At 38.2% G+C, this 12,124-nt stretch overlaps 1 protein-coding gene across 4 annotated transcripts in view; it reads left to right on the plus strand.

Annotated features, from left to right (window-relative positions):
- CNKSR2 (connector enhancer of kinase suppressor of Ras 2) overlaps window positions 1–12,124 on the plus strand; it is a 366,125-nt gene that overhangs the window by 221,704 nt on the left and 132,297 nt on the right. For 2 of the 4 annotated variants that reach the window (XM_077807188.1, XM_077807190.1), the window contains 2 exons: window positions 2,546–2,757; window positions 11,063–11,152. In XM_077807188.1, the coding sequence (XP_077663314.1) occupies window positions 2,546–2,757; window positions 11,063–11,152 (302 nt within the window). The remainder of the gene's footprint in view (window positions 1–2,545; window positions 2,758–11,062; window positions 11,153–12,124) is intronic. The other 2 variants (XM_077807189.1, XM_077807192.1) reach the window with 1 other exon arrangement.

The raw sequence follows: 12,124 nt of genomic DNA on the forward strand, positions 1-12,124 counted from the left end.
TGAAAACCTTCTGAGTCAGAATACTGAATGTCTTGTTCATGGTTTTGATGATGTCACAATTCTTCTATGAAGCCCTGAATTGAATCTTATAATTCATTCCTGGTCACTCCATTGTCTTACCTAGTCTATCATTCACTTTTAGAAAAAATGCTATGTGCTGCCACTTTATGTAGTATGCAGCATAGCTAGCCCCTGCTTAAACAATTATTCCAATCTGTGTCTTTAAAAAATGACAGACAGTACAGGTAGTTTCTCATTAAGGATTTTTTCTTCTAATTTGTTTGAAATGCCCATAGGGAATAAACATGTCATTAATTCATCTTGTCACCATATCTCTATGCAAGTGCTACAGAAAGAACATTGTGCCCTCAGAAAAATTATCTTCAGGCCTCAAAGATTTAATTCTAAACACTTTAGGCTAAAAGAAAAGCAGTCAGAGTTCTTCAGGTTTCTCTTTAGATGTAAACCTTACAGTTATAGACTATCAATCTTTTATCTTTGAAACTGAAGCTAAAATATGTTTCTGGGCCCAGAGAAGTAAGGCCTATAAACTGCTTATCATACATCTAGCTCTGTTTCTTTTACTATGTTATTTTTATTAAATGAGAAAATAAATTGGTTTTGCACAGCATTTTTAATGTGCAATCCTACTTCAACAGCTGATAACCCATCTATCACAGAAGTTGTGATGTTTAAAATTCATCCTTTATATGATTTATTCTAGACATAAAAAAAATAAATCATGGTAGTGTTGGTGTGTGAACCGACACTAATGAAATACTATATCAATTACTTATCAGTTCAATGCACCTAAAAAACTAAGCTTATTGCATGATTAAGCTGTGCATTTCTGTAATCTTTTTGTCAGCTTAATCCTATTGAACTGTATTTCACTTCACAAACCCATCACATAATATATTGCATAATATGACTTGATTGAAAGATGTGTTCTGGCATTTTAGCAGACTTTTGTCTATAATTATATGTATTTATGCATCTCTTTATTTTTATTTTGTGTACCATCAAATAGCTTGGTGCCGCTCTCCTGGGTTGCTGTTACTGTTTGCGTTCTTAGTTGACTACAACAAAAGCAATAATTCTTTTGCTACTGAAAAATAATAGGGATTCACTGCTTCAATGTATAGTATATATCTCTGTAGCCATACCACCGTGGGGTCTGACTATATCCACAAACAGCAGAGACAAGAGTTACCAGTGAAACTAGAGAATGTTTAGTTGGAACAGTACTCGGGCTTATCTTCTTTGTGGTTCACTCATTTAGAATTTATATATTCTATTTGAACAGAGTTACCCATCCAACATATTTTCATAGGCCCAGTTAGCCAATACTTATATATATTTCTCTCACACCAAATGCAGTGAAGCAAAATTTTGGCATGAACATCTGAGGTTCATATTCAGCAGTTGGGTGTCAGTATGTAACAAATTATGGCAGCAAACAGAGTCACTAGCTGAACTGCACATGTGAGGCATGAGAGTTAGAAATGAGGAACTTCAGCTCAAAAACTTGAGCTTAAGGTGATTCCTTTTGTGATCCCAGACTCTTTACAATGCCTGCAAAGAGGCTATAAACTCTACCACAACTAACTGAAACTATTCTTCTTTATAGTAGAGGTCTTTGTTTTTGGAGCTAAAGAGACTACATTCATTTCCCAAAGAAAGAATGTGTGAAGTTTGCTATTCTTTTGACTATTGTATCTGCTGATTGTGACTACAGCTTCAGTAAAGGGTGGGGCTTAGCTGTCTTAGATGGGTTTAGGACTTCTGATGTCATTTTACCTCATCCTCTGGTTACCCAGGACTTCGTCATAAGTAGGGATAGAATGTGGGTTTATGAACTCCAGAAACAATCTTTTCATCACTCAAGCTAAGGAGTTCATGGAGTACTTGGTGGCTATCGATACATTAATATGCCATCACATCTCAAAAACTAAACAGGATCTGGTCTGGTCAGTTTTTTGAAGGGTGACTTTGAAGGACAATCTGAGGCATGCAGGAGAAGCTGTCAGTGACCCAGTAAGTGGCACACTTCTCTCGGATTCTGTATACTTAATCAATGTTTATTTACAACATAAAGTCATCTATTCATGACGCCAGGAGCCTTGACACATTAAAAATTGATTATAAAAGAATAAAGCAAGCATCATCTCCTAATCTGAAAACAGAAAATGCTAGTTTAAAAAAAATCCAAATAGTAGTTTACCGTGCAGAACATCTAAGCCCTCATTGTCCACCTCCCTTCTCAAAAGACCAAGAATGATAGATGGGCTTTGCAACATATCCAGAATTCAGGCTATTTTTAAGACTAGGAAGGAGTAAATTCAGGTTGCAATTGAAGTGAATTACCAGAGATATATGGAACAGCTTGCATAGTACTGCAGCCCCCAAATATCATGGCTCTAGTCAATATGACCTATTTCTTGATCATATAAATATTGATATGCGCCCACACTCTTAAAAATATGTTCAAGACAAAAAAAAAGTCCTATCTCGATTCATTCAAAATCTCTCTCATTTACTACAGGGATGAAAAGGGAAATCTTCCATGTGATGATATTGGCAGACATATAGTGGGCAAGCCAGTTCATAAGGGTTCCGAATCTCCAAATTCATTTCTTGACCAGGAATATCGGAAGCGCTTTAATGTGGTTGAAGAAGATGCAGTCTTATACTGCTATGAATATGAGAAAGGAAGAACAGGCGGCTCTGGGAGGAGAGAGAGCACTCCAACGTACGGTATGGCATTGTTCTAATAAGGATAATCCAAATCCCCTTGTTTAGTTTTAGTAAATTTGTTGGTTTATGTTTCTTTTTGAAACAGAAAACATGTGCATATCCATCTGATTTTCTATGAATTTTATTACGGAAAGATCTCAGGCTAAAAGCTTTTGATATCGTGTATCAAAAAACCCTACTGAATGACTTGAGGCATAAAAAGTGGGAGATTAGTCCAATACCTTATTCTTTATGATGATTGTCAAACAATTTTTCTGAGGTTAATATATTGTTCCAGCATGCAGGTTACTCAGTATTCCTCTACACTCTATGAATATGTCTATCTAGTAATGAGAAAGGGTTGGTGAGGTAACATCTTTTATTGGACCAACTTCTGTTGGCAAAAGAGTCAAGCTCATCTTCAGGTCTTGATGTGAAGCTGGGACCAATATGGTTACAACAACACTTCATCTAGTAATATGGAGTGTGCAAATGGGTGTGTGTGTGTATACACAACACTATTGCGCTCTGCTGGATCGAATTTCAGACCTGTTCATGTCTCTCTCTAGTGGCTGGCCCAAAGAAGATATAGGGTGGGACTTCCAAAGAAATACCAATTGGAGTTGATCACCTAACACCCTTAGTCTCCTTTGAAAACCCCGGCTATAATCCGTAGAGCTATCACACTATTGGAGCTTCTGCATTAGTTGAAGTAGTACATTTTCACAGCTTTGGAACAGAAGAACTTTGGTTTTGTTCCTGCTGAAAATTGAGGAGTTGCCATGGCGTGGAAAGAAGTTAGGAGGGAGTCCCCAGGTATCATATAGGGCCATACACTTTCTGTTTTAGGTCCAACTGAGGCATCTATTTGTGGCATTTTCCTCACTGCCCAAATTCAGACAGGGCTTACACCAGTGGGGTTTTCACCACTACAATGTAGTGATGAAGCAAATTGAGCCATTTCAGAGACAAATTAGTTTGTACCCACTCCCTCACGTATATGCTACCACTCTCATACCTTTACTTTGCCAAAAAAGGAATTCAACTAAGTTTTGTCTGTCTCCGAAAAATAATCAGAATGTAATGAGCATAACTGCTGTGTGGAGAATCAGACTGCCCTTAACAAGATGTTTTGATGGCTGTTGTCATAAACATACAGCTAAGGGTAGCATAAAATCCCTCCTTTACCTGTAAAGGGTTAATCGGTTCCATTAACCTAGTTAACACCTGACCAGAAGGACCAATGGGGAAAGAAGATACTTTCAAATCTGGGTGGGGGGAAGGTTTTTGTTTGGGCTTTTGTTGTTCTCTCCGGAGACAAAGAGAGAGACCAAACAAGTAATCCAGCTCCTACTGAATGATACATCTAAAATTACAGAAATAGTGAGTAATAGCAAGGAAATGCATTAGAGCAGTGGTTCTCAAAGCCGGTCCGCCGCTTGTTCAGGGAAAGCTCCGGCGCACTGAACCGGTTTATTTACCTGCTGCGTCTGCAGGTTCGGCCGATCGCGGTTCCCACTGGCCGCGGTTCGCCATTCCAGGCCAATGGGGGCTGCTGGAAGCGGTGGCCAGCATGTACCTTGACCTGCGCTGCTTCCTGCAGCCCCCATTGGCCTGGAGCGGCAAATCGCGGCCAATGGGAACCACGATCGGCTGAACCTGCGGACGCAGCAGGTAAACAAACTGGTCTGGCGTGCCAGGGGCTTTCCCTGAAAAAGCGGCGGACCGGCTTTGAGAAGCACTGCGTTAGAGTATCTTCTGTTTTCCCTATCCTAAGAGGAAGGTTTATTCCTGTTTTTTTGTAACTTTAAAGTTTTGCCTAGAGGGGAATCCTCTGCATTTTAAATCTTACTACCCTGTAAAATTACCTTACATCCTGATTTTACAGAGGTGTTTCTTTTACTTTTTTTTTCTTGACAATAAAAGTTCTGTTTTAAGAATCTGATTGGGTTTTTTAGTGTCCTAAAAACCCAAGGGTCTGGTCTGTGCTCACGTTGTTTACTCTCAAGCCTCCCCAGGAAAGGGGGTGAAGGGGATTGGGGGGATAATTTGGGGAAACAGGAACTCCAAGTGGTCCTTTTCCTAAATCTTTGTCTAACTCACTTGGTGGTGGCAGCGATACCGTTCTAAGGACAAGGAAGAATTTGTGCCTTGGGGAAGTTTTTAACCTAAGCTGGTAGACATAAGCTTAGGGGGTCTTTGATGTGTGTCCCCACATCTGTACCCTCGAGTTCAAAGTAGGGAGGGAACCCTGACAGCTGCAATTTTAGCTGAGCACATTATTGAATACTGTTCAATGCATTTGCTGTTCTATTTTAATTATTAAGTTTAATGTAAGCTGCATGTTGGCATAACTATGGTATCCTTGACACCACCTTCCTTTTGAGCAGAAGACAAAATAGAATTAATTTATCACAATACACAGATTCGGTACACCATACTGAGGCCTTGATTGCAGCCAAGCTTTTGAAATCCTTTGAGAGAGAAGGTACAAACTGATCTCAAGCTGTATAAAATATTCTCAGGACTTGGTGTAATACACATACAGAATATTAAAGGATGCATTTTCATGAAGATGCATCTGTTTGCAGAGTGTGCCTTTTAAAAAGATAAGAGTGGAGGAGACGAGCCCTGGAGCATCCTTAAAGACAGTTATTGTCAGTTTTATCCCAGCCCTCACTTTATTTTTTTTAAAGGAAAGAGTCAAAACAAGGAGAAGCAAGTGATTGTTCTCTATATATAAAATAAAAATTGTCGGGTGGGGTAGTCTAGGATCCCTCCGAATTTCTTTTTCAAAGCAGTAATAATTCCCACCTGCTTGCTGCTCCTGTAACTGAGGGACCAGCATCATTTAGTTATAGCAGCCAAAGGGAATGTTGGCAGCATGAAGCGTAAGGACCTTTAAAATCTAAACTGTTTAGCAAAAATACCATATGAATGTTTGTGTGGCTCCAGTCTACTGGAGCAACACACATGTTGCAGCATTAATTTTTTTAAAAAGTATATGTTGGTTGTGACCATTGCGTTGAATGTGTTTAACCACCCAACAGTGGATGTAAGGTGCAGATATTTGAATGATGCTGTGAATGCAGGGAGTGGCATTTACTCTGTCATGTTCCGCTGACCCTATCGTTATTGCCTCTGATTTTATTTCCCTCTGTTCTTTCATGGGGGTGAATGAGCATGGCCCTTAGTGTTTTGAGAATAATAATTTCCTCTGTAGTAAGTAAAACGTGTGACAATACAGTACTTTGCAATTCCTCTGTAGCTCCGTTCATTCACTTTATTTAAAAAGAAAACTTTCCAATATGATCCCAGATATATAAGAATTATTTCATGGGTGCATTGGTTTCAGAGAATACTTTTCTAAACTAAGCTGATCAGACAGAGAAATGCTATCATTGAGATATATTTGTGTGCACCAGATTTTTGCTCTTCACAAATTCTACTTATTTTTGAGTGTTTGTCAACAATTTTCCCCAAAATGCTGAAACAAACTACATTTCCACGTACATGTTGATGCTTAATTTTTTATTCTACTGAAAAGAATTGTCACTATATTTTAAGGGTCAAAGCCCTACAAACACTTATGCATGTATTTAACTTTAAGCATAAGAATAGTTCACAGAGCATTTGCAGGATTCAGGCCTAAATGATTAAAGCTTCTTCTCACTTATTTCCCCTCCACCAGCCCTAAGCCAGTTATTATTAAGATCAGTGTCAAAATAAAATGTAAAGGAGTACTTGTGGCACCTTAGAGACTAACCAATTTATTTGAGCATAAGCTTTTGTGAGCTACAGCTCACTTCATCGGATGCATGCGATGAAGTGAGCTGTAGCTCAGGAAAGCTTATGCTCAAATAAATTGGTTAGTCTCTAAGGTGCCACAAGTACTCCTTTTCTTTTTGCGAATACAGACTAACACGGCTGTTACTCTGAAACCTGTCAAAATAAAATGTAGTTCAAATACATTCTCCATCTAAAATAGCCTCTAGAAAGACTGTAGGTGAATTTTCTATGTATCTCAAATCAGTAATTGGTGTTGATTATCAAATTCTCTAGTATGCTAGCCTGAACCACATGAACATTATTTTCTCTCAAAGACTGAATATATTGTAGCTAGCCTACACTGGCCCAAAGGAGCAGACTATAGAGATTATTCTTTGCCCTTGGCATTCTTACTTAGAATTAGATTGTTGTTGCAGTGGGACAGCTCCATGTTATTTTAGATAAAAACAGGCATATGCATATTTTCTTATGGTGTTTCTAACATGGGTGGAGGGGAAAGTAGCGCTCATTGTTTTGTTAAGGTGTTGTCTTAGCTAGAGAATTATAGTTCATTTTCTAATCATAATGTGATTATACTCTTGTGAAAAAAGCCCAACATCTGTATATCATTAAAAGAAACTGGGGTAATAACTTTTCACTTCACTTCTCTATTGACCATTGTATTAGCTCAGAAAGGTAGTTATGTTGCCTTTTAACTGAGCTATGTTGCCTGACTGTGCCCTCTTCTAAGTCAGATGCTTAAATTGCTATTTATACCTATGCATCATAATGAATGGGTATGTACTACAGTGTCTTGCTACTGGGTATCGCTTTTGTGAGGCTGGTGCAATACCTCTTCTTGGTTCAAAATATCACAGCATATAAATCCTTCTGCAAAATTCTCATCATCCCTCTAATTTTGAACTATGTGCACATTTTCTGTTACATCTCACATGGCTCTCTAAAATATTCAGGGCATTACATCAACTTAGTTACAGCTATTAAAATTGGATGTTTCATTTATTATAATTTCAGAGTGCAGTCACATCCTGAGCTGCATTAGAATGCCACAGAACTAGAGTAGAGATGGCCAAAGTTCAGGTGCATAGAAACACTGGGATGCTTAAAGATCTGCCCGGGGTCCATTATTATGCTGCATGATACTTTTCCAAGTTTCCACTCTAAGAACTGAGCTATAAATATGTGGATCATAGTTAGTACTGGGAAACAGTGGGGTTATTTAATCCTTCTATAGAGCCTTTCATCTTTGTAAGTTGGTTTTATTTTAATTTGTTTTTCTTGTGTACACCATACTGTTCAATCCCTTCAGAGTTTATTAGTTAAAATGTACTTATTTTTTAAGTGTATTGAAGTTCCAGTCACTCAAATGCCTCCAAAGCTTTCCACACGTAATTTATCAACACAGGGTTTATATGTGGCATATGAACATGACGTGGTAATTTCACAGAAATGTGTAAACCAAAACAATTTGTTTTGTTTTGTGGTGAATTACTGGTGCATGCCAAATGGAGTTGGAGAGTCCAGAGCATTAATTATTTTCAGCACAAGCTCATAATCAGTAATATGATAAAATCATTTTTAAATGCCTTTGGGCCTGCTGCTTCAGTTGAGATCAAAAAGACTTAGCTATTTTTCAGGAATGAGGGAATTGTTTTTTTGACAATTTTAAAGGATAGATTTCTGACTGGTTCTCTATTACTGACTGGCAGCTACCATACAGTTATTGCTAATTGACCTCTGAGAGCTTCAGCTTACATCCCAAATTAGAAGTTTCCTTGAGAATGTTCTTTAGAGAAAGTAGATGTAAAGGATCCATGTGAATTGAAGAGGAGATTGGCAGAGTAGGAAGATGAATGAAATTTGCTGTCATGGGAAGGAGATAATTTAGGCAATCCAATGGATAGTTCATTTATGAATAAATATGGAGCTTTAGAAATCAGTATCTAGAGAAAACATTTGTTATGAATGTGGACCTTGGTAATGAGCAGACCTACCTGTTTTTTATTACAGCTTTACAAAAAGTCTTGTTGTGATAGATGCAGTATTTTTTGTATAGTGTGGTTTGAGTTCAGTACAGTGCAGCACAGAAGAGAAATGTTCATATTTCCAGAGAATTAACCATGAAAATTCTTAATTGTATCAATATAGGAGGCTAATATAGGCATCAGTTCAACACTAGCCCTATTCAGGAAAGCACTTAAGCATGTGTTTCAGTGAAGCAGTAACTTCGAGGGGATTTAAGCATATGCTTAAAGTTAAGCAGGTACAGTATTTAAATGATTTCCTGAATAGAGATACTTCCCCGATTTGTGCCCATTGACAATACAGAACTTTTTTTAAAGATATTCCTCTATGCTGTCTTATTTATTTTTGAGGATTATAAATAACCCTTGCAGTGTACAAAACGCATAGCGTGATTTTAATAATTCCATACATGACATACTTGAATAGCTTGACAGACATGCTTGAATATTTGTTTTCGGTATAACTGTGTGATAAATGAAGTGTGTGTGTATGTGAGGGAGAGGGTGAGGCGGTAGCTCCCTTTGATGGACACCCACCCAGCCAGTTAGCTGTAAAATCCGTCTTGGTAGCTGTTCTCTACTTGCTTTACCTGTAAAGGGTTAAAAAGTCCCCCAGGTAAAGAAAAAAAAATGTGGGCACCTGACCAAAAGAGCCAATGGGAAGGCTAGAACTTTTTAGAATTGGGAAAGAAACTTTCCCTTTGTCTGTTGTTTTCTCTGGGCTGAAGAGGCGGGCAGCAGGGATGCTGTGTAAAGTTTGAACCAGATATGAAAACTATCAGATCATATCTAGAACTACTTTTAACAACCCAAATATGTAAATAAATTAGGAATGTTTAGGAAGATGCAATTAGGTTTATTTTTGTTTATTTTTTAAGGCTTGTGGACTCCTCTGTGCTAAACCCAGATGCTTTTGTTTGCTTATAAACTTTAAGCTAACCCCCAAGAAAGCTATTTTGGGTGCTTAATTTTTAGAATTGCTCTTTTAAAATCTAGCAAAAGCTTAAGTTCCAGATGTATTTTCTTCCTTTTTGTTTTTAATAAAATTTACCTTTTTTAAGAACAGGATTGGATTTTTGGTGTCCTAAGAGGTTTGTGCATGTTGTTTGATTAGCTGGTAGGAACAGCTAATTTTCTTGTTTTCTTTCTCAGCTCTTTCCGGGATGTGGGGGTGAAAGGGCTTGAGGGTAGCCCACAGGAAGGAATTCCCAAGTGCTCCTTCTTGGGTCCAAGGGTTTTTTTTTCATTTAGGTAGTGGCAGCGTTTACCAAGCCAAGGTCAGAGAAAAGCTGTAATGTTGGGAGTTTAATACAAGCCTGGAGTGGCAAGTATTAATTTTTAAAATCCTTGTGGGTCCTCACCTTCTGTACTCAAAGTGACAGAGTGGGGTTTCAGCCCTGACAAATTGTATATCTTGTCTTCCTATATATTTGTTTACAGAAGTCTTTCTAGTAATGTCAATGAATAAAACTTTCCAGGTTATTTTCATTTGAATGTTGCTGTGTTTTGAGACTAAAGTTATATTCATACTGTTATGCATTGTGACTAATGGATTGGTAAGCAAAAGTAAGAATTCATTCTGTTTGTAAAAGGGTTTAAAACGTTTTTGTTTTTGGACTGCCAGATATTGAATTATACGCCATGAGGTCGCATTGCTATCTTGTATCAGTACATTATTTAACTTGTTGAATATTTCAGATCTCCTTAAATAGCTAGTAATTAGGTTGTGCAAAACTCCTTTCCATTGACCAGTGTCTGTACTTGTGGAACTTTCTTAAAAGGAGTGACAGTTCACAACATTTTTTGAAAATACCCCCATGGCTCTCAAATTAAAACTTTTAAGTATAATAATTTGATCTGTCTCTTTTCTGTTGTTGTCTTCTAAAATGTGAGTGAATTTTCAAGACTTAATATGCTGTGTTTTGGGGTGGGTGAAATGCTTCACCGAGAGAGGCTACATTTGAGCTTTGAAATAGTTGTTTCCATGCCCATTCAGCCACTGATGTATCTACTAAGACAGACGCAAAGTGGCCATTTGTGGTAATATTTTTGTGATATGGACACAGATCTGATATCAGTTAGTCTGAGACCAAAAGCTCATTTCACATAGGGCATAAAACAATTCTCTCTATATCTCAAATTGTATTACAGAGTAATTAACAGATGCTAAGTGGAAATGACTTGGAAGCCTTTATGTGCTTGGAAGAAGCTCCTTCTAAACCTTGAGTTTTAAGTCTGATGTTACTGAGAGGGATTTTTTCTCTGTTAGTGGGGTTATTTCCTAACATTTTTGAAAAGTTCCATGGAATACTTAACTTCCACTTAGACCATTAACAATAATGGACTGAATGAATTTGTGTTTTAACCTCTTGTCCAGAGGATATACTGGATCTATTCCCATAAATAATTAGCCTTGTAGGATTAACATACATATTAACACTTCATTCAAAATATTTTGAGTTATACAAGACATTGTAAGAAGGTGGCATGACACCATTTTTTCTCTGTTTTAGGCAAACTAAGACCTATCTCTATGCCAGTGGAATATAACTGGGTAGGGGATTATGAAGATCCCAATAAGATAAAAAGAGATAGTAGGAGAGGTAAGTGACCTGGGACACTAATATTGTGCAATGCTGTGTGTTTTTCTTAGCATCACTTAAACTGTAAGGAGCTTTCCTTAAGTCAAGACCTCATTTGGTTCCTCCCTTAACATGTGGATTTCTGTTAACATAATCTTGGAGTGTTCCCATTTTTCATTATGTATACTTTATTTTTGCTCATCCCCATGTTCTCCGTATAAGGCCTGAGGAAGCTACACAGCAGAGGGGTACCAATTCAGTTTGGCCGTGTTTCATTATATTGACATTGCATTATTTGAACATAGTGCCATCTGATTCTCTTTTAGAAATTGGCCCCAAAATTCCATAAAATGATAGTTAATTCGTTTTACTGTTATGATACACAATTAATGTGGATATTTTAAATCCACTTAGCTTGATGGATTGTTATTTTTGGCTGGAAAACATCCCAGGGGGAGCTAGGAGGGCTCAGCTAGAAACTGGTCGGAGATGAAATGTTCCCAGATAAAAGGTTCAGCTGCAGAATTCCACTGTGCCTCCATCCAATACATTCACAGAATTTAAGGCCAGAAGGGACAATCAGAACATCTCGTCTGACTGTCTGTATAACAGGCCATAGAATTTCACCCAGTTGCCCATATATTGAGCCCAAGGCAAAACAAATTTAAAACATGCCCATTGCTGAATGTTTTTATCGCGATAGGACCCAGAGACTGCATTGTGCTAAGCACTATACCAATACATGAAGACATGGTCCCAACCCAGAGAAGCATACTATCTAGGGAAGTGGTTCTCAACTGTGGTCCACTTTGTTCAGGGAAAGCCCCTGGTGGGCCTGGCCGGTTTGTTTACCTGCCACGTCCGCAGGTTCAGCCAATCGCGGTTCCCACTGGCCGCGGTTCGCTGCTCCAGGCCAATGGGGGCTGCAGGAAGTGATGTGGGCTGAGGGATGTGCTGGCCGCCCTTCCTGCAGCCCCCATTTGCCTGGGGTGG

The sequence above is a fragment of the Eretmochelys imbricata genome, chromosome 1 (assembly GCF_965152235.1).
Source record: "Eretmochelys imbricata isolate rEreImb1 chromosome 1, rEreImb1.hap1, whole genome shotgun sequence".
NCBI lineage: Eukaryota > Metazoa > Chordata > Testudines > Cheloniidae > Eretmochelys > Eretmochelys imbricata.